This window comes from Natator depressus, chromosome 1, assembly GCF_965152275.1.
Source record: "Natator depressus isolate rNatDep1 chromosome 1, rNatDep2.hap1, whole genome shotgun sequence".
Taxonomy (NCBI): domain Eukaryota; kingdom Metazoa; phylum Chordata; order Testudines; family Cheloniidae; genus Natator; species Natator depressus.
The window spans coordinates 6,600,141-6,628,016 of NC_134234.1; the positions used below are offsets into that span (position 1 = coordinate 6,600,141).

At 46.4% G+C, this 27,876-nt stretch overlaps 2 protein-coding genes across 2 annotated transcripts; both read left to right on the top strand.

Annotated features, from left to right (window-relative positions):
- Nucleotides 1–10,825: 10,825 nt before the first annotated feature.
- LOC141980575 (olfactory receptor 52P1-like) lies at nucleotides 10,826–11,800 on the top strand. The gene has a single exon (XM_074941916.1). It carries the CDS (start codon nucleotides 10,862–10,864, stop codon nucleotides 11,798–11,800), a length of 939 nt encoding a protein of 312 aa, XP_074798017.1. The 5' UTR covers nucleotides 10,826–10,861.
- An 11,304-nt stretch (nucleotides 11,801–23,104) lies between these two features.
- On the top strand, nucleotides 23,105–26,990 carry LOC141980582 (olfactory receptor 52P1-like). Its single transcript, XM_074941930.1, has 2 exons — nucleotides 23,105–23,126; nucleotides 26,008–26,990. Exon 2 carries the CDS (start codon nucleotides 26,052–26,054, stop codon nucleotides 26,988–26,990), a length of 939 nt encoding a protein of 312 aa, XP_074798031.1. The 5' UTR covers nucleotides 23,105–23,126; nucleotides 26,008–26,051.
- The last annotated feature ends 886 nt before the right edge of the window (nucleotides 26,991–27,876 follow it).

Here is a 27,876-nt window from a genome sequence, read left to right on the forward strand (position 1 = left end):
GCCATTGATCACTACCCGTTGAGCCCAACAATCTAGCCAACTTTCTGTTTCTCTAATGCTTTGTGCTCTTTACTAATAAAACTACTAGATTTAAGGAGGCTGTGGGTGACTGTGTAGCTCTGGTCTAAAGCACCTGAAGAGAAGGGACTAAGGTGTCCAATCAGACCTGCTTGGTGATAAAAGTTTAGCATAGATGAGGTTTTGTTCCCAGCTCAAAGAGTGGGACAATTGTGAGACTTCCTCCAAGACAGGAAAGACTGGGTTTAGAGGGTAAAGGGATGATATATCCCGGTTTTATTGCGACAATCCTGATTCTTCTTGCCCAGTGTCTATCCTTGTTGAGTGCCTATCATGATTCAGAGTAGCAACTTGTTCAAGCTGCATCCAAGATAATGATCCACTCAGGACAGTGATTCACGAAATTCATAGAATTTAAGGCCAGAAGGAGCCATTAGATCATGTAGTCCAGAGGTTCTCAAACTGAGGGCGGGCACCCCTGGGGATGTGTGGAATGTATTCGGGGGGTGGGGTGTGTGTATATATATATATATATATAAAGATATATATCTGTAGAAGGATGGTCACCCTCTCCGGGCTCGAAAGGGTTACAGCCAGCCCCGGGAGAGGGCTGGGGCTGCGAGCGAATGGCTAGGCTGATGGGGAAGGCGGCCACAGCTGGGGCCATGCCCCAATCAGGCCACAGCAGGCCCTATAAAAGGCTGTGAGCCAGGAGCTCAGGAGAGTCTCTCTCTAGTTGTTGAGAGAGACGGGCCTGGCTGCTGGGGAGCTCACCAGGGTACCTAGAGTGAAGCAGGGCTGGGGAAAGGCCAGAGGAGCTGGGAAGCTCCAGCCTGGAAAAAACTCCAGCCTGCAGGCCTTGGTGAAGGCCTAAAGCAGGTACTGGGGTTGCAGAGGGGCAGCCAAAAGTGAGGCAAAGGCAGCAGGTCCAAACCCTCCTGGCCGATGATGAATGGCTTGTACACTGCAGTCTGCCCCATTAGATGGTGACTGGCAGAAGCCATTGACTGCGGCAAGGTGGGGATAGAGGGTTGGGGGGTTCCCCAGGGAGGGGAGACCCAGAGACTGTGGGGGTACTGCCGACGGCAGGACCTCGAGAAAAGGGGCACCGGGATCCGGGGGAGAGACACGGGGTCAGCGACAGGTGGGACATCGGCCAGCAGAGGGTGCTCCGACAGCTGGTCAGCTAATTCCCTGGATGACCAGCAGGAAGCGCCGCACCGGTGAGTCCACGCATCACTACAATATCCTTATACAAGACACTGGTGAGACCTCCTCTGGCAAACTGTAAATTTCTGGTCAATCGTATTCAAGAAAGAAGAATTCAGACTGGAACAGGTGCGGAGAAGGGCTCCTAGGATAGTCAGAGCAATGGAGGGCCTGGCTTATGAGGAGACTGGAAGAGCTTGGCTGGTTGAGCCTAAGACAACACAGGCTGAGCAGGGATCATATTACTCTATAAAAACATTGGGGCAGGGGAGGGGTAAACACCAGGGCAGGAGACAAGCTCCTGAAGCTGAAGGACAGCGTTGGCACAAGAACAAACGGGGATCAACTGGTCAAGAGCAAACTGATGCTGGAAAGGAGAAAAAGGTTTCTGACCATCCGAGCAGGGAGGTTCTGGAACAGCCTCCCAACAGGACCAGTGGAGATTGGAGGACAAAAACTGAGCTTTTTTTAAGATGGAGCTGTGACGCTGTATGGAATCTGGGGGACACTTTAGAATATTATGAATAACAATATTGTAAAATTGCAATGAGTTATGCTAGATGTAAGATATGCCATGTAAGATATCTTCAAAAATGTTATAATTTGCCAGATATGATAATCTTGTTTATATGCTTGTATCACCTTTGTATTATGAGTTATAGACATGTATGTATGTCTGCAGTTCAAACTTGTGCTATGCTTCTGGGTGACACCCCAGACAGTCTGGCATCAGCACTGTGTAAGCTGCTTGATGGCCCATTAAAGGACCATCAGCTGTACAATTGACCCATTGAGAGAAGGCAGATACACCTTATGACTCAGCAAGGCATACAGGGGCGTGCCTATGGACAGAAAAGGCTTCCAAGCCATGTGCTGGGCAGCTCGTGTTTGAAACAAAGGAAGCACAAGCCGTCTGACAAAAGACTATAAAAGGCAGCTGCATCTTCTCCATTTTGTCTTCAGTCCTACTTCTTACCTCTGGAGGATCATTACTACCAACTGAAGCTCTGAACAAAGGATTGAATGACCCATCCAAACTGTGTCCAGAGAAGGTTAAGGGGTGACTTCATCACAGTCTGTAAGTACCTGAATGGGGAACAAAAGCTTAACAATGGGCCCTTCAGTCTTGTAGAGAAAGTTATAACAGGGTCCAATGGCTGGAAGCTGAAGCTAGACACATTCAGACTGGAACTAAGTAGTAATTTTTTTAACAAGGAGGGTAATTAATCACTGGTACAATTTACCAAGGGACGTGGTAGATTTTCCAGCACTGAAAACTGTTAAATCAAGGCAGGATGTTGTTCTAACTGCTCTGCTCTAGGAGTTACTGTGAGGCAGGTCTCTGGCCTGTGCTAGGCAGGGGGTCAGACAAGGTGCTCACAGTGGTGTCTTCTCATGGAGCAGGTCCTCAAGGTGCTCACAGTGGTGTCTCCTCATGGAGCAGGTCCTCAAGGAATCAATCCTGAAGCACTTACACGAGAGTAAAGTGATCAGGAACAGTCAGCATGGATTCACCAAGGGAAGGTCATGCCTGACTAATCTAATCACCTTCTATGATGAGATTACTGATTCTGTGGATGAAGGGAAAGCAGTGGATGTATTGTTTCTTGACTTTAGCAAAGCTTTTGACACGGTCTCCCACAGTATTCTTGTCAGCAAGTTAAAGAAGTATGGGCTGGATGAATGTACTATAAGGTGGGTAGAAATGCTCACTCCATTTTGTAAAAGCTTGCTGCAACCTTCATTTTTGCAAAACCCTGCCGCAATCTTATTAGTTTAGTTTAGATGTGTGAATGAGGTATGTATGGATAATGGAATCAACCTCCAGACCCAGCCTGACTTGATGAAATAAAGTTCAAACATCAATGGCTGAAAATGCAGACAACAGCCCTAACCAAGTAAGAAGGGTCCACCCTAAAAAGAAAAGAACAACAAAAATACAATGGAAGGAAGATCAAAGTCAGGTTCCAGGCTGAAAGTCATGTTTGCAATTGACGGGTGATCAATCACACTGAACCCAGAGGCAGTGTGACACAGCAAAACCTATAGACTTTGGATTCAAACTAAAAACCTTTTTCTGAAAAGTCAACACAGTATTGAAATGTGATGCTTATCTGATGCAGAGAGTAGATGAAATATTAGACTAGTTGTGAGCTGCCAGATAGATATTCACTTTAGACCTTACAGAGGGATATTGGCAAATACTTTTGATGCCAGAATCCTGGGAGAAGAAAGCTTTTTCCACACCCTTCAGCTTGCATCAATTAAGGACCACTTCATTTGGCCTTCACAGAGTGGCATTGACTTTTCAGAGGCTAGTGCACTGTATATTCCAACTGCCTGGGCAGCATGCTGTAGTACACTGCTACAATCAATTGAAAATGGTTTTTGGTCCCCTGTGTGGTAGCAGCATTCCCACACATAGTGCAGATGGCAGTACATTACACACAGAATAAAAAAAAAAAACTATTGTCAATTGCTAGGTTGAACAGTCTGCAAGACTCAGTTTGCCCTGACAATCTGAGCTCCTGTTATTGGCGAATATTTTCTTCTGTCCCGGGGGAGGCTCTCAAGCTGTAGTTCTCCAGGGTCTATTTTCTGCTCTTCCCCCTGCTCACGGAGCTAAGGGAATTGTCTGTGAGTCCTGGCCAACCAGAGAGTTCTCAGGGACTGTACAGGGGAATCATAAAGGTCACTGTCCGGCATGCTGAGTGTCAGATGTGAGATTCATACACTGATACTTAGGGCTCCGCTTTCCTGTCACAGTAAGGATATTTCCTCTCTTTGCTGAGTGGATTTTGGTGAGTTGCCTGTTTCTGCATTAAAATTAGTGCTGAGGGTTCAGGAAGGGTTCCAGGGTTCAAGTCAAGAACCATCTAGCCAGGAATTCACCAGCGTGGTGACTTGAACTGTTTAGTATTTAGTAGTACAATACTAAACAGTTCATGAAATTTACAATGGGAAATACAAATGTATTGGAAGTAGTTTAGACAAATATTTGTTTTTCAGATCAGTTCCTTGTCTCTTACTGTGTCCTTCTGTCTGTCTTGGTAACTTTCTTTTTTGGGCTGTGTGGTTTTACCTCTGTTCACTCAAGTTTTCCAGTTCAGCAACGTCATTGTCCTTTTAGGAAGTTCAGCCAAAGCCTCTGCAGTGGGTATCTGTGAACCACAGGGTTCACAACAAGAATGGGTCACACTCTGGCCAGATTCTGCTCTCACATTCCGCCTTCACACTGGCCTCCCTGACAGCAAAATCAGGGCACATATGTTTTGGAATCCCCATCTTTCATGATTTTCACAGCTGGTAGCCAAAAGATAAACATTAAGGGTGAAATCTTGGTCCTACTCAGATCAACAGCAAACTCTAAACATGGCCAGGAGTTCACCCTAAATCCACATGTAGGGACTTAAATAAATGTCCTGATTTACATGGGCCATGAGCCTCCAGTGACTTCTAGGGCCGGGTGAGCTTATCTGGACCAATGATGAACTGACAGGAGAGTTGCTGAAATCTCACATTCACAGGCTTAGAGGTTCAGAACTATCAGGAGAACATTTTTTTCTGAGGGGAGAGAGGGGTCAGCTCTTTCTGTGTCCCTGCATCTCTGGAAAGGATGAGAATCCCCAAAGGCAGTAATAATAACCAGGTGGTGTTCGAAAACTCACCAGGGAGTTCCCAGAATGCACAGTGTGTCTGTCTGTGTGTGTGGACATCCTGCCTTATGTACAGACCAAAGATGCATACTGAGGCCTCCTGGGGTGGGGTGCGTGAGTTAGACTGTATTGTAATTTCTACCACACTGTAGCAGAATGTTTCTCACAGCTTCCCCCATCCGGACTATCCCTCCTCCTGTGAGCAACCCCTCTACAGTCCCATGGTAACGTCAGCAATTACCAACATGGAAAAGCAGCCTCAGGAAGGGGTGTCTGGGTTTCTAACGGGCTGCATTATGTTAAAGCTTCATGTCATTTTGAGAAAGAGTTACTCACACTGGGTGCTTTTAGTCTCCACGTCCTCTGACCCTCCCGCCAGGTCTGTCCCTTTCTCCTTCCCTGCACAGGCTGAGTTGTTGCTGATCTCCCCCTTTTCCCCGGCGCAGACACTGAGTTTAACCTCGTCTATGGAGGAATTGCTGTGAGCTGTTGCTGTGGGATCTGGCACCTGCTTTGGGTCCTGGGTGAGGGGTAACACTGTGCAGCCGTATGTGGGTTCTGGGGATGGGGGACCTACATGGAAAGTTGGACAACGTTGGGTACTATGGGGCAGGTGGCAGGTGGGGGTATATGGACAGGCAGGAAGAGTTGGATGTTCTGGGGCAGGCAGGGTGTACGTGGACAGGAAGACAGCACTGGTTCATGTGGGGACTGGGAGCAGGGAGTACATGGACAGGCGAGCAAATGCTGGGTGTTTAGGGAGCAGGGAGTGGCGTGCACATGGTGAGGCAGGCAGAGCTGTTGAAATTGAATTGTTCTTTGTGATTGTTGGTTCAAGGCCAGCACAGGGACCTTTTCTGGCCTTGAATGCGTGTTGGCGGGTCTCAGAGTCTCTCTTCCCTTGCAAGCCACAGAGCTGCAGCCTGGATGTCACAACCTTTATTCAGTTTTGTTTCCAGTTGTTGTTATGTAACCTCAGGCATTTCACCGGTGAAAAGAACCATTGATCTTAGCTTCTCAGATGGTTCAGTCTCCCGTTATACTCCAAGCCCCTGTCCATACTCTCCTTCCCCATCTCAGGGTGCCCTGATTCCAACAGCACGCTGGGCGCTAGTGTCTGCTCCATGCTCACCAGTCATCCCTGGCTCCCCCAACCTTCAAGCCGCCCCACACTCCCCACATATTTTCCTCTGCAAGGGGTTAGGTGCCTCCCATCACATCTGCTCCCTTGGTTGGGGGGTAATCAGTGACTGCGTCTCACCAGTGAGAATCTCAAACACTGCCTGAGGCTTCGGGGACAGCTACACAGGAACAACTCGCAAGCCGAGAAATTTGTGCAGTACATAATGAGAGCTGGAAACTCTGGGACACGTAAGGGCCTAAATAAATACAGCTGCCATGTGCAGGAGCCACTGGCAGATGCCTGAAACAATGGACCACTGGGACCCACAGTTAAATCCAGGGCACTCTGGCAGCCATTTCTAAGCCAGCTCTGTTAGCCATTCACAGTGATGCTTGTACATACATTCCTCAGTGCAGAGATTTTATGGGTTCAGCTTATTCTTTTCCTCATCTAAAACATTCATCCATGCAGTGTGTCATGGGATCCCGCAGCTTTGTGAAACACCCACGTAGTGTAACATTTCCAAGGCTCCACAGTCACAGGAGAATTTCTCCCCATAGGGCTCTATTCACCACTGTCAAGAATAGAAAAAAAATGCCTTCAGTAAGCTCAGGCATGAGCGTGCAGGGAAAATGCCTCCAACTGCCTCCTGAGGACATGTTTGTAGATTCCAAGGCCAGAAGGGACCATTGTGATCATGTAGTCTGACATCCTGCATAACACAGGCCAGAGACCTGCCCTGACTTAATTCACATTTGAACTGGAGAAGGTCTTTTAGAGCAGTGGTTCTCAACAAGGGTACATGTCCTAGACAAATTAGAGGATTGGGCCAAAAGAAATCTGATGAAGTTCAAGAAGGACAAGTGCAGAGTCTTACACTTAGGAAGGAAGAATCCCATGCACTGCTACAGACTAGGACCGAGCAGCTAGGCAGTAGTTCTGCAGAAAAGGACCTAGGGGTGACAGTGGATGAGAAGCTGGATATGAGTCAACAGTGTGCCCTTCTTGCCAAGAAGGCTAATGACATTTTGGGCTGTATAAGTAGGAGCATTGCCAGAAGATCGAGGGACGTGATCGTTCCCCTCTATTTGACATTGGTGAGGCCTCATCTGGAGTACTGTGTCCAGTTTTGGGCCTCACACTACAAGAAGGATATGGAAAAATTGGAAAGCATCCAGCGGAGGGCAACAAAAATGACTAGGGGGCTGGAGCACATGATTTATGAGGAGAGGCTCAGGGGACTGGGATTATTTAGTCTGCAGAAGAGAAGAATGAGGGGGGGATTTGATAGTTGCTTTCAACTACCTGAAAGGGGGTTCCAAAGAGGATGGATCTAGAATATTCTCAGTGGTAGCAGATGACAGAACAAGGAGTAATGGTCTCAAGTTCCAGTTGGGGAGGTTTAGGCTGGATATTAGGAAAAAACTTTTTCACTAGGAGGGTGGTGAAGCACTGGACTGCGTTACCTAGGGAGGTGGTGGAATCTCCTTCCTTAGAGGTTTTTAAAGTCAGGCTTGACAAAGCCCTTGCTGGGATGCTTTCAGCTGGGGATTGGTTCTGTTAGATGCCCTCCTGAGGTCCCTTCCAACCCTAATATTGTATGATTCTATTATTCTATGTACTGGTAGGGGTGCACAGAGGCCTTCCAGGCAGTTGGTGTACTCCTCTAGATAGTTGCCTAATTTTACAACAAGCTACATGAAAAGTAGTAGCCAAGTCAGCACAAACTAATATTTCATACAGACTTGTTTCATATAGACTTGCTCTATATACTATACACCGAAATATAAGTAAAATATTTGTATTCCAATTTATTTACTTTATAAGTACATGGTAAAAAAATTAGAAAGTAAGCAATTTTGCAGTAAGAGAATGCTGTGTCACTTGGGTATTTTTATGTCTGATTTTGTAAACAAGTAGTTTTTAATTGAGGTGAAACTTGGGGTACGCAAAACAAATCAGACTCCTGAAAGGGATACAGTAGTCTGGAAATGCTGAGACCCATTGTTGGAGAGAAACATCCAATCTTGGTTTAAAAATTCTTCCCATGGTTAATTACTCTCACCATTTGAAAAGTGTATACCTTATCTCCAGTCAGAACGTGTCTAACTTAAACTTCCAGCCCTTGGATAGTGTTAGACCTTCCTCTCCTAGACTGAAGAGCTCCCATTAAATATTGGTTCCCCATGTAGGTACTTAGAGACTGTGACCAAGTCTCCCCTTAACACTCTGAGGCAGGTGTTTAATTCTTTCCTTATTCTTGTGGCTTGGCTATGAACCCTCTTTCTTGAACTGTGGACACCAAGAATGGATACAGGATTCCAGTAGCAGGTGCTGTAGCACCAAATACAAAGGCAAAATAATTTCTCTGCTCCTACTTGAGATTCCCCCAGTTATCACCCCATGATCGCATTAGCTATTTTGTCCACATGATAACACTGAGAGTCTCATGTTTAGCTAATTATCCCTTCACACCCCCAAATCTTGTTCAGAGTCATTGCACTTCCCCTGATAGAGACCAGCATCATTATGTCTCAGGCAAAGCTGGGTGCCTGCAAGAAAGTGTCTCACCCAAAGAAAGAGAGGAAGTAACAGAGGTGCGGGCCTGTGGCCCTAACTACAAAGACCTTTGCGCTCTTCATATCCATTCTGTTGAGCACAAAGTCATAGACCAGCAGGATAATGTCTGTTTCCATGGGGGAAACTTGGATCTTTTCCAACATAGGAATAGCATCATGGATCAGATCTACGGTCCATCTAGTCCACTGTCCTCTCTCTAACAGAGACAGCTCCTGGTGCTGCAGAAGAAGGTATAAGAAACCCAGTAGTGGGTAGACGAGAGGATGACCTGACCATACTGAGGGTGTCCCCCTAATGCCTAACAGCTAGAAATTGGCTTGTGTCCAGAAACACATGGGGGTATAGCCTTTCCAAAATATTTATTTAGTTGTAAATATTATAACTAGATAGTCTCCTATCCATGTAAATGTCCAACTCTTCCTGATCATTGCTTAGCTCATGGCCCCAGCTATGTCTTGTGACAACGTGTTCCTCAATCTAATTAGGCATTGAGTGGAAAAAGCATTCTATTTATCTGTTTTGAATTTGCCACATTTCAGTTTAATTGAATGTCCTCTTGATCTTCTGTTATCAGACAGGGAGAACACTTTCTCTATCTACTCTCCACCAGTCATCCCTCTGAAACCTCTCTACAAGTCAGTAATTTATAGACTTTTCTGATATCCCCTCTTATTCATCTCCTTTGTAAGGTAACAATCCCAGTCTCATCAATCTCTCTCTATATGAGAGTTTCCTCAGGCACTTGATCATTCCTGTTCCCCTTCCATTAACCCCTCTAGTTCTGCAATACCCTGTGTGAGAAGACTGCCCAGTACTACTGTCAAGGTTCCTCCCCCACTCTGAACTCTAGGGTACAGATGTGGGGACCTGCATGAAAAACCTCCTAAGCTTATCTTTACCAGCTTAGGTCAAACTTCCCCAAGGTACAAAATATTCCACCCTTTGTCCTTGGATTGGCCGCTACCACCACCAAACAAATACTGGTTACTGGGGAAGAGTTGTTTGGACACGTCTTTCCCCCAAAAAATACTTCCCAAAACCTTGCACCCCACTTTCTGGACAAGGTTTGGTAGAAAGCCTCACCAATTTGCCTAGGTGACTACAGACCCAGACCCTTGGATCTTAAGAACAATGAACAATCCTCCCAACACTTGCACCCCCCCTTTCCAGGGAAATGTTGGATAAAAAGCCTCACCAATTTGCATAGGTGACCACAGACCCAAACCCTTGGATCTGAGAACAATGAAAAAAAAAAGCATTCAGTTTTCTTACAAGAAGACTTTTAATAGAAATAGAAGTAAATAGAAATAAAGAAATCCCCCCTGTAAAATCAGGATGGTAGATACCTTACAGGGTAATTAGATTCAAAACATAGAGAACCCCTCTAGGCAAAACCTTACGTTACAAAAAAGATACACAGACAGAAATAGTTATTCTATTCAGCACAATTCTTTTCTCAGCCATTTAAAGAAATCATAATCTAACACATACCTAGCTAGATTACTTACTAAAAGTTCTAAGACTCCATTCCTGGTCTATCCCCGGTAAAGACAGCATATAGACAGACTGAGACCCTTTGTTTCTCTCCCTCCTCCCAGCTTTTGAAAGTATCTTGTCTCCTCATTGGTCATTTTGGTCAGGTGCCAGCGAGGTTACCTTTAGCTTCTTAACCCTTTACAGGTGAGAGGAGCTTTCCCCTGGCCAGGAGGGATTTCAAAGGGGTTTACCCTTCCCTTTATATTTATGACAACTACATAGAGGAATCCAGAGGAGGGTGAAAAATCGACTGACTGATCTCATGGCATTCTATTTTCTGTATGATTTCCCATCCCGCTCCTCCTGGATCCCAATGTTTTGCTTAGTTTCTGCCGTGCTTGCACTGTGAGTAGGACTTCCCAAAGCTCTGTAATGTGACACCCCAGATCCCTGTACTGAATTCATATACACAAATTAGAACCTCGAAAGATGTTTGAGGAGTACACATGTTTCCCTCCAATAGCATAAATGTTGCAGTTATTGACATCCAAGTGTATATGCCATCATGCTGCCCACTCACCTAGCTCTATTAGTTATCTCTGAGGACTTCTCTGGACTTGACTATAACCTATCTGTAAATGCTCCCACCTCACTGCACACACCCCTTTCTAGATTGTTCATACCTATAACATATTGAAGTACTAATTCTTATAAACTGTGTAACCCCTCCTGGTTGTGCTTCTCTCCCTTCACAGGCAACTTGAGCATTTCTGAGCCCAATCAATGCATCAATTACCACATGGCAGCTTTCAACCTCACACCCTCTGACCCTTCACCATTTATCCTAATGGGCATCCCAGGCCTGGAAGCTGCCCATATCTGGATTTCCATCCCTTTTTCTGCATTCTACATTATCGGCCTGTTTGGAAATTCCATGGTTCTGTTTGTTGTAGGCAAAGAGCAGAACCTGCACAAGCCAATGTACCTGCTGCTCTGCATGCTGGCACTCACAGACATCAGCATGTCTACCTCTGTCATTCCAAAGGCACTGTGTATATTTTGGTTCAATTTGAAAGGCATTACTCTGAATGGCTGCCTCACCCAGATGTTCTTCATTCATGCAGTTTCTGGTATGCAGTCAGCTGTCCTTGTGACAATGGCCTTTGATCGTTACGTTGCCATATGTAACCCTCTGAGATATGCCACGATCCTCACCAATGCACGAATAGCCAAGCTAGGTCTTGTGGGTTTGATAAGAGCTGTTCTCTTCATTCTGCCTCTGCCCCTGCTCCTGAGCAGGATGCCATTCTGTGCCAACCACATTATTCCCCACACATACTGTGAGCACATAGCTGTGGCAAAGATGTTGTGTGGGGATATCACAGTCAACAGGACATATGGTTTGGTGACAGCACTTGTAGTCATCTGGTTAGACCTGATTCTCATTGCACTGTCCTACAGTCTGATCATCAGGGCTGTCCTCAGAATCTCCTCCAAGAAAGCCCACCAGAAAGCCCTCAACACCTGCACCACCCACATCTGTGTGATGCTGATGTCTTATACTCCCACCCTCTTCTCTTACCTGACACAGCGGTTTGGTCAAGGAATTGCTTCCCATGTACATGTCACCTTCGCTAACTTCTATCTCCTTGTCCCCCCCATGCTCAACCCTATCATTTATGGTGTGAAATCCAAAGAGCTTCGTGACAAAGTGGGTAAATACACCTGCAGAAGGTGATCACTGGGGGCCACTGACTTCAAAGTTGTGTGACAAGATGGGGAAAGGATAATTCCTCATTAATCAAGGGTGCTCCTAGTTTGGCTGAGCTCAGCATTATGGAAGTTCAGAGTCTGAGAAGCTTCTCACAACTAACATCACCATTAAGTTTCCTCTCTCTGACCATCACCTGGCCTCTTACAAATGTCACTCATCAGCTCCCAACCCCACATACCCTGTCACTCAGCCTTACTGTGACTACCAGACCACCAGAAGTTACTCCACATTTCTGACAGAAGGTGGTGTTAGGTGAGGAAAGTTAAATATGAAACAGTTATGTCAACCTAACCAAAGTCAGGCTAAGAGAGGCTGCTGGGAAAGCCTCTGACAGCAGAATGAAGGGATATTTGTTGAAGTTACAGGGAGTGAGAGAAAAAAGGGAGGCTTGCATTCCTGCATGTTTTTACCAGATGTTCTGGCTGGGAACTGTCCTTGAGATACAGAGGTGCTGTTTTCCACTCCCTGTTCCTGTGTTATGTCTGTTTTAACTCCTCGTCTCCTGGTTGACACCCATACTGTTAGTGCGGCATTGTGATTTGCTGAAAGTTATATACAATAGGGGATAGAAATATATGCATAATGGAGTAAGAGGATTTTACCTATTATAGAGGAGGGGTGGGCTGCTTTATGAATAAATTTGTGACGCGGCGGAACTGTTTATAAAAACCTATTAGTTTTACTTAGAGGCTGCTGGTTCTCTTTGGAGATGGGCTGCTCTCTATTGTTGTGTGCACTCTTCAATAAAGAGCTTTGAGTTTGGACCTTGCTGGTGTTGCCTGTCTCTCTCCGGTCAGACAACGAACCATGCCGTCTGGGGTTCGAGTCCTCCACAGTGGGTTTCCATTAGTTCCTATGTGAACAGGGTTCTTAATCAGTTCGACAAACTGAAGCTACACTTTTACATAGCCAAAGAAAGAAACTACAGTGCTGAACAGTTATCCTGTGACCAAAATTTACCTGATATTTCTAATTTCAGTTCTTCTGTAATCCTGGAGAATAAACCAAACGTTTCAGTTGGAAAGTGTGAATGTATTAAAGTTGCTACAGGAATTGTGGCTAGAGCTTGTTGCTGAGAGTTGTGAAAACATGTATTTTTGACAACTGGACTGATGTGTTAAACTATGATATCACCTTTGAGTCACATTACTTACCAATTTCCACAGTCTATTTTAGATTTGCTTTCACCTGGACCTTTCAAAACACACACTAACCAGTGAAAAGACATCAAGAGCAGGTATAGAAATTTCATGTTGGAATTTGTGAAACAGGTGAAACAGGGATTAACAGCAAACATCAGGGTGATTGAATCACTTGAAGCACAAGGTCCTTCTACTACACTGAGGACCTGCATGAGCTTGATTGGCTAATATCTCATTTTTGCCATTGGTTTGTGAACACCTTGGACAATTGGAGTAGCAATGGAGAGTTTTGCCGATTGTTCACTGGCCTCATACCCAGGACAACCAATTTGAGCAGTTTTGGGTTGAAGTTGTCAAACACATGGATGCTGCTGGGGACAAAGACTTTATTGAACTTGGCTCGTTTGCTATTTTGTTGCTGTTCTTACCTTTTGCAACCCTGCAGTTCAAAGACTGTTTCTCAGATGAACTTAATATAAACAAAACTGCACAATAAGACGCAAGAGGAACTTTTAGAAAACATTGTTTGTGTTAGGTGTATATGTAACAACACAACTTCTCTTGTGAACAGTTTGCACCAACAAAAGAAATGATTGCACTGATCTCTACCGACGTATGACCAGCACCAGAAGTATTCTACTTCCAACAAAGACGAAATATTGCATTTCAGAGACTAACAGTAACATACTAATTCAACACAAAATATGGAGATTGACTACCATCCTTGAATGCCATTAGAAATAAATACCATATTAATTTTACTATAGTTTTTGTACTACATACATTTTGGTTTCCTTTTGGATTATTTTATCACTGTCATTCTGTGTTTCTGTTTGAAACACTTACCATTCCTCAATCAGAATACAAGTACCAGTAGCGGGGGTTGAATTTGATTGTCATCTCATAGCTTTGTTCCTATGGTGGGCAAATTCCTGTTGTGCCTTGTAGCTTTTTTTTTTTAATAAATATCTAATTTGTACTAGGTGTCTATCGAAAATTTTCATTTATTACTTGATGTATACACCAATGTGCTAATAAAAAAAAACAAACTTTGTTTAAAGAAGGATTGGGCTACTTTTACATCATTTTTAAGTGATATTGGGCTATGAATGTAGTAGAAATCTGTCATCCACAGACCAGAGGGTCCAGAAAAACAGCCCAGAAGGCAGAGCTGGGACTGAGGCAAAGCAGCAGCACTGAGGAAGAAGGCAGAGGTGGGGAGCAGGAGCAGACCAGAGCAAGGAGTTGGGGGCAATGCAGGAGCCAGGGTAAATCTATAGCAGGGAGTTGCAGGGCCAGAGCCAGGATAACAAGTAACACGGCAGCTGAAAACAAAGAGCAGCTGGGAAGAGCAAGGTGAGGAGGTCATATGCAGATTGCCCAGTGCAGGGAGATGTTGTTCAACAGAAGTCTTTGAAGGCTGGACTCAGAAGGGCATGAGTCTGATGGGAGGGCACATGCTGGGGAGAATGTTCCTGCCACCTAGAGCCTGAGGGCATGTGCGACTGCCAGAGCAGGTATCTTACCCACAGTTTCACCACAGCACAGGCTGGAGACTTTTGCAGAAGCACCAGATTGGGGAGGGAGGTGGAGATGGGACCAAGGTCCCCTCATATTTGAAAGTGGAGGGGCCTGGGAAATCCACCATTCTTCACAGGCCCAGATCCCTGCCCCTCCTCTTCACTCCAAGGTTACACCTCCAGCCAGGCCACAAGCTGGAGCCCAGGCTGGGTAAGAGCAGCCCAAGAGCATGGGCCGCTGTGGGGATCTGCAGAGCCTCCACTTATCCAGGGGCAGGGGGACCCCGGAGCACCCTCTGGGCCATATCCTTGCCCCCTGGTTCCCCCACCTAGGGCAGATGAAGGGTCTGCAGATACCCACAGATGCCCAGGCAGCTCTTAACATGGCCCGGATTTGGCTCTTCAGGTACTGAGGTACTGCCTCCAGGCCAGGCCAGAAGCTGGAAGCAGGTCAGAGTAAGAGCCATGTGGGCAGTTATGGGGAGATGCGGACATCTGCTTAGGGGGTGGAAACATGAGTTGGGGGCTGCTCTTGACCCATACCCGCATTGCAAGAGGCCCAGGCTCTTTGACCTGGCTCTGACTTCCGACCTTGCCAATGAGGGGTATTGGGTGGAAAAGAAGGGGCAGGGGCCAGGCCATGGAGGTCCCACTTTTAGCAATACTCCATCTCCCCTGAGCCTGGGACATGTGAGGAACAGACTGTGAACTTTTCTTATGTCCCAGAGACAGCTATCTATGGTGTCCCAATGCCTATGGGTGGGTTAATCCTGAGAGGGAAGCCAGAGGAAGGGCTGCATAGGAAGAATGCCAAGAAAACAAGAGAGGGCAAGTGCTGGGAGGTTAAGGGTAGACAGTCCAACTGTGCATTGTCTGATGGGGGAGACCTGCAGTAGAGGGATGATTCCTGGCTCTGCTGCCACCGTGGGAGGACTATGTGGAGTCCAGGAGGGCTGGAAGCCCTGCATCTTAGGGAGGGAGGAGCAGCTACCGAAAGTGGCAGCCATGACAGGGAATATCCAGAGATGGGAGCAAAGATTCACAGAAGCATAGAATATTAGGGGTGGAAGAGACCTCCTGAGGTCATCTAGACCAACACCATGCTCAAAGCAGGACCAACCGCAATTAAATCATCTCAGCCAGGGCTTTGTCCAGCCTGGCCTTAAAGTCCTCTAAGGGGAGGATAGCTCAGTGGTTTGAGTATTGGCCTGCTAAACCCAGGGTTGTGAGTTCAATCCGTGACGGGGGCAATTTAGGGGTCTGGGGCAAAAATTGGGGATTGGTCCTGCTTTGAGCAGAGGGTTGGACTAGGTGACCTCCTGAGGTCCCATCCAACCCTGATATTTTATGATTCTATGGAGATTCCACCACCTCCCTAGGTAACCCATTCCAGTGCTTCACCACCCTCCTAGAGAAATAGTGTTTCCTAATATCCAGCTTAGATCTCACCCTGATCCACTGCAATTCGAGACCATTGCATCTTGTTCTGTCATCTGCCAGCACTGAGAACAGCCAAGCTCCATCCTCTTTGGAATGCCCCTTCAGGTAGTTGAAGGCTGCTATGAAATCCCCTCTCACACTTCTCTTCTGCAGACTAAACAATCTCAGTTTCCTCAGCCTCTCCTCGTAAGTTATATGCCCCAGCCCCTGATCATTTCCGTTGCCCTCCGCTGGACTCTCTCCAATTTGTCCACATCCCTTCTGTAGTGGGGGGGACCAAAACTGGAGGCAATACTCCAGAAGTGACCTCATCAGTCCTGAATAGAGGAGAATAATCCCTTCCCTTGATCTGCTGGCAATACTCCCACTAATGCAGCCCAATTAGCCACCAACCTTCTGGGAAAGAAGGGCGCACTGATGACTCATATCCAGCTGCTCGTCCACTGTAATCCCCAGTAGAACAGCTGCTTAGCAAGTCAGTCTCCAGCCTGTATTTGTGCATGGGATTCTTCCATCATAATTGCAGGACTCTACCCTTGTCCTTGTTGAATCTCATCAAATTTCTTTTGGCCCAATCCTCCAATTTGTCTAGGTCAGTCTGGACCCTATCCCTACCCTACAGCTTATCTACCTCTCCCCACAGCTTAGTGTCATCTGCAAACTTGCTCAAGGTGCAAACCAAATCATTAATAAAGATCATCAACATAAATGTCCCCAGGAAAGACCCCTGGGGCACTGCGCTTGATACTCGCTGCCAACTAGACATAGACCCATTGATCAATACACGTTGAGCCAGATGATATGGCCAGCTTTCTATCCACCTTATAGTCCATTCATAGAATCCAATCTTTTTTAACTTGCTGGCATGTGTACCATGGAAGCTGGTAACAAAAGCTTTGCTAAAGTCTAGTTATATCACGTAAATCATTTTCCACATATCCACAGTGCTAGTTATCTCAACACAGAAGTGAATCAGGTTGGTTGGGCATGACTTTACCTTGGTGAATCCATGCTGACTCTTCTTGATCACGTTCCTCTCCTCTAAGTGCTTCAAAATGGATTCCTTGAGGACCTGCTCCATTATTTTTTTCTTGGGACTGAGGTGAGGCTGACCGATCTGTAGTTACCGGGATTCTCCTTCTTCCCTTTTTTTAAAGATGGGCACTATATTTGCCTTTCTCCAATGGTCTGGAACCTCTCCTGATCGTTCTGAGTTTTCAAAGATAATGGCCAATAGCTCTGCAATCACATCAGTCAACTGCCTCAGCACCCTTGGATTCATTGGATCCATACTCATGGACTTGTGCATCTCAGGCTTTTCTAAATTGTCCTTAACCTGGTCTTTCAACACTAAGGGCTGCTCACCTCCTCCACACACTGTGCTGCTCAGTGCAGCAGTCTGGGAGCTGACCTTGTCTGTGAAGACCGAGGCAAAGAAACATTGAGTACTTCAGCTTTTTTCACATCATCTGTCACTAGATCGCCTCCCCCATTCAGTAAGGGTCCCACACTTTCTTCTTCTTGCTAACATACCTGTAGAAACCTTTTGTGTTACCCTTCACATCCCTTGCTAGCTGCAACTCCAGTTGCGCTTTGGCCTGTCTGATTAAACCCCTGCATGCTCAAGCAATATTTTTAGACTCCTCCCTTGTCATCTGTCCAAGATTCCACTTCTTGTAAGCTTCCTTTTTGTGTTTAAGCTCACCAAAGATTTCTATTTTAATCCATGCTGGTTGCCTGCCATATTTGCCAATTTTTCTGCATATTGGGATGGTTTGTTCCTGCATCCTCAATAAGCTTCCTTAAAATTCTTCGCATTGCTCCAGTCATATGAGTTACGCCACCAAGTCTCTGTTATTCCAATTCCTAGGGGAGCATGAGAAGTAACTGTGGGTCCTGCACTTGGAGGTGAAGGGACCTGGGTGAGCTGTGTTTGGTCTGATTGTGTCATTGAGGGGTGTGTGGCTAGGACACCTGGGTCTCTCAGACCAGGTATCTGAAGTGAATGGGGTTAATCACTCCCCGCGAGAACAGATCTTGGATTTGCTGATCTTCTACCTGGACCTGGAAGCAGTCAACAGTGGAGACCTCCTCTTCCAGGTTTTACTGTCCCACCCCCATCTCCCTGCCCTAGAGACAGAGGGCCCGTCACCAGAGATCGGTCCTAGCTGGTGTCAGTCTAAGATCTTCTGGACAATTGGTACCAGGTCTGGGAGCACAGCAATGCTTCTCTCACATCTGGGGCCCCATTGTAGAGTAAGATAACTGTGCCCTTGGACCACGGGCAGAGACCATAACGAGTGAGACAGTGCAGCCCTGCCATGCACAGAGTTCATAGACAATGGCTATGTTTACTAGGTGGTTACCATTGTTTGCTGGTGGGAAAATGAGAAAAGTTTGCCTAGAGATGGGTTTATTTTGAAGTTTGTACATGCGCAGTGGGTTGTTTGCCTCGGAGCATAGAGAGCAGGACAGAGGAGATTTGGTTTGTTCCTCAGACAGTGAAGGACAGCAAACAAGGGACCCCTAGCCTTGTGATCCTGAGGGCCTTGGTAGCAAGAACAGAGTTAGCATTATGGCAAACCATATAGAGCATGTTTTTACTATTGTGTATGTGTGCTAAAGTATCACTCAGTAAACAATGTGTGTTTTATGGAGCGGGTCTCCTAATCTCTTAATGAAAACCCCTTGGTGCAGAAACCCATCCTTACCAGCAGGGTAACACCAGGAGGTCATGAAACCTCATCAGACTTTCCCTGGCACTGGCCAAAACAGCCATCAATCGATCCAGGAAGATAACACTGCCCAAGGAGTTTCCCTCAAAAGATGTGAAGCCACCAAGCAGTCTGACATGTGACAAGGCCTGGAAATGTGGCTACTTAACAGTCTTCACAGCAGGTGCATTTAAAGACTTCAGTGATTTGTGTCTGAGAGAGCAATCCACACCCAGCATTCCACAATCAAATGCAGAGGCACAAACCGTGGCACCAACGGCTGCTAAACAGGATCATGGCCACCGGGATGGGGTCAGTGTTCCCTGTAAGCTGCATGCCTGCACAACAGTCCATCAAGGGCCACGCCCTTGATTATTACAGCCACGTCCATCTTCAGCGACAGCGACTTGTGTTTACCTTGTTAGTTTCAGTCAAAGAAAGGGAGAGGGTGAAGGGAAAACCCTTTCACACCCGGTGTCTGCTGTTTGAAATTTGATGGTTTAAGTAAGCCCTCGGGTAGCTCAGTCTGGGTGTGTGGTGACATTTGCTGTCCTGTTGGGTCATAACATGGCCTGGAGAGGCTGAATCACCAGCAAAGCAGTATGAAAAAGGGCCAGCTCAGCTGGGTGGTTAGAGAGGAATAGCAATTTCTAGGGCTCCCAGACTGAACTCTGGGGCTGATAACCCATCACACTCATACTTTCTGGAGCCCAAATTAGAGCCCCGGGCACCTGTAATGCAAGCATGGAGAAGGGACTGTATCCAGAACAAAATATCCAGATATAGCAGTTGTTTGATTCCTTTACCCCTGTGTTCTCATCCCAGCATGGTACAACACCACAGTGAGTGGAGAAGTCCCATTGTACTAGTTCTCACACAGGATTTCACAACCCCTTTTCTGCATCAATTTCTGAAAGATCAACAGAATATTGAAATTTTATGATTACCCTATGCAGAGAGGAGATGAAATATTAGAAGGGTTTGAGCTTCCAGATGTATATCCACTTTAGTCCTCACAAACAGATACTGGCAAATAGCTTTGATACCAGAATTGTATGAGAAAAAAGACTTTTCCATACCCTACATCTCGCATCAATTAAAGATCACTTCATTTGGCCTTCACAGAGTGGCATTGACTTTGCAGCTGCTAATGCACTGTATATTACAACTGCATGGGCAGTATGCAGTGGTATACTGCTACGATCAATTGAAAAAGATTTTTGGTCCCATATCTTGTGGCAGCATTCCCACACACAGTGCAGACGACTGTACATCATCATTTGCTAGGATGAACAACAGACAGCAAGACTCAGTTGGCCCTGACAATCTTGAGCCCCCGGTATCAGCAAATCATTTCTTTACTCCCAGGGGAGGCTCTCCAGCTGAAGTTCTCCAGGGTCTATTTTCTGCTCATCCCACTGCTCACAGAGCCAAGAGAATTGTTTGGGAGTCCTGGCCAATCTGAGAGTCTGCAAGGACTGTACAGGGGAATTATAAGAATTGCTGCCCAGCATGGTGAGTGTTAGACATGTGAGATTCATACCTTGATTCTTAAGGCTCTTCCTTCCTGTTGATGTAAGGAGATTTCTTCTCTCTCCTGAGCAGGACTTTGGTGAGTTGCCTGTTTCTGCATTAAAGTTAGAGCTGAGGGTTCAGGAAGGGTTCCAGGGTTCAAATCAAGAACCATCTGGGCAGGAATTCAGCAGCACGGTGACTTGAACTGTTCAGTATTGTCAGAAACACCAAGGGATTCACCTGGTAATATTGGCACTACACATGTATTGGAAATAGTTTAGACAAATATATATTTTTAAAATCAGTTCCTTGTCTTTTACTGTGTCCTTCTATCTGTCTCAGTAGCTTTCTTTTTGGGGCTGTGTGGTTTTTCCTCAGGTTCGCTCATGTTTTCCAATTCAGCAACTTCACTGGCCTCTTAAGAAGTGAAGTCAAAGCTGCTGCAGAGGGTTAACAACAAGAATGGGTCACACACTGGCCAGATTCTGCAATCCGATTCTGCCGTCACTGGGTCACTCCAGATTGACACTGGCCTCCCAGAGAGCCAAATCAGAGCCCATGTGTTTAGGAATCCCCATCTTTCATGCTTGGTCCCAGAAGGTCACATAAACTGGGAGTTTCCTTCAGACTCTTTCCAAGCACAACAAAATAATGCTTTCTGTAGCAGGACCCACTGAGATCTATGGCACACTCCCAACACAGCCACTCTAAATCAACATGTATGGACTTAAATAAATATCCTGATTTACTCCGGCCACAAGCCTCCAGTGACTTCAGCTGGAGTGGTCCTGTGGCCTCTTAGCATGGGTGAGTTCATTTGGACCAAAAATAACAACTGACAGGAGTCTTGCTGAAATCTCACACTCGCAGACTTATAGGTTCAGAACAATCAGGATAACAATTTTTTTGTGTGCGGAGAGGGGTCTCCTCTCTCTGTGCCCTGGCATCTCTGGTTCTGGAGAGGACAAGAATAATGGAAAGAAAAGCATCTTTCTGGCTTAGAGGAAACCAGGCGGTGTTGGAAATCTCACCAGGGGAGGTCCCAGAACGCTCAGTGTGTGTGTGGTGGTGGGGGAGGACAAGGGGGGGATGTACTGTATCCAGATCACAGTGGCGTGGGGTCCCGAAAACGGTCGAAATAGGGAATGGACATCCTGCCTAATGCACAGACCAACAAGGCGTAATGAAGCCTCCTGGGCCATGGGGGGTGTCTCAGACAATAATGTAATGTGGACTACACTGTAGCAGATTGCCTCTGACACCATCCCCCACAGGGACCACCCTTCCCCTGTGAGCAACCGCACTACAGCCTCGTGGCAATGTCAGCAACTGCCAAGATGGAAAAGCAGCTTCAGGAAGGGGTGTCTGGGTTTCTAACGGGCTGCAATACGTTAAAGCTTTGGGTCTTTTGAGCAAGAGTTACACATGCTGGTTCTTTTTAGTCTCCACGTCTTCTCTCCCTCCCGCCGGGTCTGTCCCTCTCTCCTTCCCTGCACAGGCTGAGCCCCTGCTGCTGGGGTTCCCTTCACCCCAGTTCAGGCGGATCGGCCTCGTTGCCCTGTGCAGGCAGACACTGAGTTTATCGTAGACTGAGGAGGTATTTCTGTGAGCTGTCGCTGTGGGGTCTGGAACCTGGTTTTTGTCCCGGGTTAGTGGAATCACTGTGTGGCAATAGTGAGAGCTGTGGGGGTGGGGGACCGACATGGACAGGCGGGAGGTGTTCAGTGTTGTGGGACAGGCGCGAGGCAGGCGGGGAGCGCTGGGTGTTGTTGGGCAGGCAGGGGGTGTACACAGACAGGCGAGCAAATGCTGGGGGTTGTGGGGGCTGGGAGCAGGGTTTACATGGACAGGTGGGAAGTACTGGGGGTTGTGGGGTAGGCAGGAGGTGTTCATGTACAGGTGAGCAAACGCGGGGGGTTGTGGGAGTGGGGTGTATTTGGATAGGTGGCCAGTGCTGTGGGCAGTGGGGCAGGCAAGGGTTACACGGACAGGTGGACAGCACTGGTTCGTGTGGGGATGGGGAGTTTGCGTACACGGACAGGTGGACAGTACTGGTTCGTGTGGGGATGGGGAGTTTGTGTACACGGACAGGTGGACAGCACTGGTTCGTGTGGGGATGGGGAGTTTGCGTACACGGACAGGTGGACAGCACTGGTTCGTGTGGGGATGGGGAGTTTGCGTACACGGACAGGTGGACAGCACTGGTTCGTGTGGGGATGGGGAGTTTGTGTACAGGGACAGGTGGACAGCACTGGTTCGTGTGGGGATGGGGAGTTTGTGTTCACGGACAGGTGGACAGCACTGGTTCGTGTGGGGATGGGGAGTTTGTGTACACGGACAGGTGGACAGCACTGGTTCGTGTGGTGACCGGGAGCAGGGAGTACATCGACAGGCGAGCAAACACTGGCTGTTGTGGGGGTGGGGAGCGACGTTTACATGGTCAGGCAGGCAGAGCTGTTGAAATTGGATTTTCCTTTGTGATTGTTGGTCCAAGGCCACCACTGGGAACTTTCCTGGCCTTGAATGCATGTGGGTGGGTCTCAGGGTCTCTCTTCCCTGGCAAGCCACAGAGCTGCAGCCTGGGTGTCACAACCTTTACTCTGTTTTGTTTCCAATTGTTGTTGTTGTTATGTAACTTCAGGCATTTCACCGGTGAAAAGAACCATTGATCTTTGCTTCTCAGATGGTTCAGTCTCCCATTATACTCCAAGCCCCTGTCCATACTCTCCTTCCCCATCTCAGGGTGCCCTGATTCCAACAGCACGCTGGGCGCTAGTGTCTGCTTCATACTCCCCAGTCATGCCTGGCTCCCCCAACCTCCGAGCTGCCCTATGCCCGCCACAACTCTTCCTCTGCAGTGGGTTAGGTCCCTTCTGTCACACCTGCTCCCTTGGCTGGGGGGAGATCAGTTACTGCATCTCACCAGTGAGAAGCTCACACACGAGCGGCAAATACCAGGGCACCTGTGCTGCACCCATAGACACCTCATGAAGCTTCGGGGACAACTACACGGGACCAACTCACAAGCCGAGAAGTTTTCACATTATATAAGGAGGGATGGAAACTCTGGGACACGTAAGGGCCTGGATAAATACAGCTGCCATGTGCAGGAACCATTGGCAGATGCCTGAAACAATGGACCACTGGGAGCCAGACGTTAAACCCAGGACACTCTGGGATCATTTCTAGCCAGCTCTGTTAGCCATTCACGGTGATGCTTGTACATATATTCCTCAGTGCAGAGATTTTATGGGCTCAGGTTATTCTTTTTCTCACCTAAAACATTCATCCATGCAGTGTGTCACGGGATCCCACAGCCTCATGAAATACACACCTATTGTCACATTTCCCAGGCACCACAATCACAGGAGAATTTCTCCCCATAGGGCTAAATTCACCTCTGTCATGAACAGAAAAAATGCCTTCAGTAAGCTCAGGCACGGGTGTGCAGGCAAAATGTCCCCAGCTGCCCCCTGGGGACATATTCGTAGATTCCAAGGCCAGAAGGGACGTTTGTGCTCATGTATTTTGACCTCCCTCATAACACAGGCCAGAGACCTGCTTTGAAATAGTTTGTGTTTGAACTAGAGAAGGTCTTTTACAGCAGTGGTTCTCAACAAGGGTATACGTACCCCTAGGGGTGCACAGAGGCCTTCCAGGGGGTATGTCAACTCCTTTAGATATTTGCCTAATTTTACAACAAGCTACATGAGAAGTAGTAGCGAAGTCGGTACAAACTAAAATTTCATACAGACTTGTTTATACTGCTCTATATACTATACACCAAAATATAAGTAAAATATTTGTATTCCAATTTATTTACTTTATAAGCACATAGTAAAAATTAGAAAGTAAGCAATTTTGCAGTAAGAGAATGCTGTGTCACTTGAGTATTTTTATGTCTGATTTTGTAAACAAGTAGTTTTTAGGTGAGATGAAACTTGGGGTACGCAAAACAAATCAGACTCCTGAAAGGGATACAGTAGTCTGGAAATGCTGAGACCCATTGTTGGAGAGAAACATCCAATCTTGGTTTAAAAATTCTTCCCATGGTTAATTACTCTCACCATTTGAAAAGCGTATACCTTATCTCCAGTCAGAATGTCTAACTTAAACTTCCAGCCCTTGGATAGTGTTAGACCTTCCTCTCCTAGACTGAAGAGCTCACATTAAATATTGGTTCCCCATGTAGGTACTTAGAGACTGTGACCAAGTCTCCCCTTAACACTCTGAGGCAGGTGTTTAATTCTTTCCTTATTCTTGTGGCTTGGCTATGAACCCTCCTTCTTGAACTGTGGACACCAAGAATGGGATTCCAGTAGCAGGTGCTGTAGCACCAAATACAAAGGCAAAATAATTTCTCTGCTCCTACTTGAGATTCCCCCAGTTATCACCCCATGATCGCATTAGCTATTTTGTCCACATGGTAACACTGGGAGTCTCATGTTTAGCTAATTATCCCTTCACACCCCCAAATCTTGTTCAGAGTCATTGCACTTCCCCTGATAGAGACCAGCATCATTATGTCTCAGGCAAAGCTGGGTGCCTGCAAGAAAGTGTCTCACCCAAAGAAAGAGAGGAAGTAACAGAGGTGCTCTTCATATCCATTCTGTTGAGCACAAAGTCATAGACCAGCAGGATAATGTCTGTTTCCATGGGGGAAACTTGGATCTTTTCCAACATAGGAATAGCATCATGGATCAGATCTACGGTCCATCTAGTCCAGTGTCTTCCGTCTGACAGTGACATTTCCCAGTGATGTAGCAGAAGGTGTAAGAAACCCAGCAGTGGGCAGATGGGGGGATGACCTGACCATCATGAGAGTGTCTCCCTAATGCCTAACAGCTAGAGATTGGCTTGTTCTCTGAAACACTTTGGTGTATGGGCTTTCCAAAATATTTATTTTGCTGTAACTATTGTAACTGATCTCACTATCCATGTAAATATCCAAACACTTCCTGATCTTTGCTTAGCTCATGGCCCCAGTTATGTCTTATGACAATGAGTCCCTCAGTCTAATTAAGCATCAGGTGAAGAAAGCATTTTTTTTATCTGTTTTGGATTTGCCACATTTCAGTTTAATTGAATGTCCTCTTTATCTTGTATTATCAGACAGGCAAAACACATTCTCAATCTACGCTCTACCAGTCATCCCTCTGAAACCTCTCTACAAGTCAGTAATTTATAGACTTTTCTCATATCCCCTCTTACTCATCTCCTTTGTAAGGTAACAATCCCAGTCTCATCAATCTCCCTCTATATGAGAGTTTCCCCAGGCACTTGATCATTCCTGTTGCCCTTCTGTGAACCCCTCTAACTCTGCAATACACTGTGTGAGAAGGGTGCCCAGTACTACACAGAAGAGTCCAGATGAGGGTGAAACATTGACTGACTGATTTCATGGCATTGTATTTTCTGTATGATTTCCCATCCCACTCCTCCTGGATCCCAATGTTTTCCTTAGTTTCCTCTGTGCTCGCAGTGTGAGTAGGACTTCCCAAAGCTCTGTAATGTGACACCCAGATCCCTGTACTGAATTCATATAGACAAATTAGAACCTCATAAGATGTTTGAGGAGTACACATTTTTCCCTCCAATTCCCTCCAGTTCTTGACATCCAAGTTTATATGCCATCGTGCCACCCATTCACCTGGATTGGTTAGCTCCTTCTGAGGACTTCTCTGGACTTGAGTATCACCTAAATAATCTGGTGCCATCTGTAAATGTCCCCACCTCACTGCTCACCCCTCTTTCTAGATTGTTAATAACTATAAAATATTTACTGTGCCATTTCTTATAAATTGTGTAAACCCCCTTGCTTTGCTTCTCTCCCTTCACAGGCACCTTGAGCATTTCTGAGCCCAATCAATGCATCAATTACCACATGGCAGCTTTCAACCTCACCCCATCTGACCCTTCACCATTTATCCTAATGGGCATCCCAGGCCTGGAAGCTGCTCACATCTGGATTTCCATTCCTTTCTCTACATTCTACATTATCGGCCTGTTTGGAAATTTCATGCTTCTCTTTGTTGTAGGCAAAGAGCAGATCCTGCACAAGCCAATGTACCTGCTGCTCTGTATGCTGGCTCTCACAGACATTGGCATGTCTACCTCCGTCATGCCAAAGGCACTGTGTATATTATGGTTTAATTTGAAAGGCATTACTGTGGGTGGCTGCCTCACCCAGATGTTCTTCATTCACGCAGTTTCTGTTATGCAGTCAGCTGTCCTCGTGACAATGGCCTTCGATCGTTATGTTGCTATATGTAACCCTCTGAGATATGCCATGATCCTCACCAATGAACGAATAGCTAAGCTAGGTCTTGTTGGTTTGATAAGAGCTGTTTTCTTTATTCTTCCAATGCCCCTACTCGTGAGCAGGCTGCCATTCTGTGCCAACCGTACCATCCCCCACATGTATTGCGAGCACATGGCTGTGGCAAAGATGTCATGTGGGGACTTCACAGTCAACAGGATGTACGGCTTGGTGGTAGCATTTGTGGTCATTGGGTTAGACCTGACGCTCATTGCCCTGTCCTACAGTCTGATCCTCAGGGCTGTCCTCAGAATCTCCTCCAAGAAAGCCCACCAGAAAGCCCTTAACACCTGCACATCCCACATCTGTGTGATGCTGATGTCTTATACTTCCTGCCTCTTTACCTACCTGACACAAAGGTTTGGTCAGGGAATTGCTTCCCATGTGCATGTCACCTTTGCTAACTTCTATCTCCTTGTCCCTCCCATGCTCAACCCTATCATTTATGGAGTTAAAACCAAAGAGCTTCGTGATAAAGTGGGCAAATACCCCTGCAGAAGGTAGTTGCCGGGGGCCACTGACTTTAAGGCTGTACCAAAAGGTGAAAGGACATTTCCTCATTAATCAAGGGTGCCCTGTCCCAGTTCTGCTGAGTTCAGCATCTGAGAAGCTTCTCACACTTAACATCACGAAGCCCTGCTCTCTCTGATGCTGAGTTCCCTCTCTCTGACCATCACCTGATTTCTTTTAGCAGCACCGATCAGCCCCCAATCCCACACACCCTGTCATTCGGCCTTTCTGTGACTACCAGACCACCAGAAGATACTCCACTTTTCTGACAGAAGGTGGGTTTACATTAGTTCCTGTGTGAACAGGGTTCTTAATCAGTTCGACAAACTGAAGCTACACTTTTACATAGCTAAAGACAAAGAAAGAAACTACAGTGCTGAACAGCAATCTGGTGAACTAAATTTACCTGATTTTTCTACTTTTAATTTTTAATATTTCAGTTTGAAAGTGCAAAGATAGTAAAGTTGCTGCAGGAATTGAGGCTAGAGCTTGTTGGTGAGTGTTGTGAAACTGTGTGTTTTTGAGAACCGGACTGATGTGTTAAACTATGATATCACCTTTGTTTCAAGTTACTTACCACTTTGCACAGTTTCTTTCAGCTCGACCTTTCAAAGCACACCCTAACCATTCCCATTGTCGAAGATGTCAAGAGTAGTAAATTGTTGAAATTTCATGTTGGAGTTTGTGAAACAGGTGAAACAAGGATTATCACCAAACATCCAGGTGATAAAATCACTTCCAGCACTAAGTCCTTCTACTGCACTCAGCCCTGCACGAGCTTGATTGGCTAATATCTCATTTTTGCCATTGGCTTGTGAACACCTTGGAAAATTGGAGTAGCAGTGGAGAGTTTTGCCGATGGTTCACTGGCCTCATACTC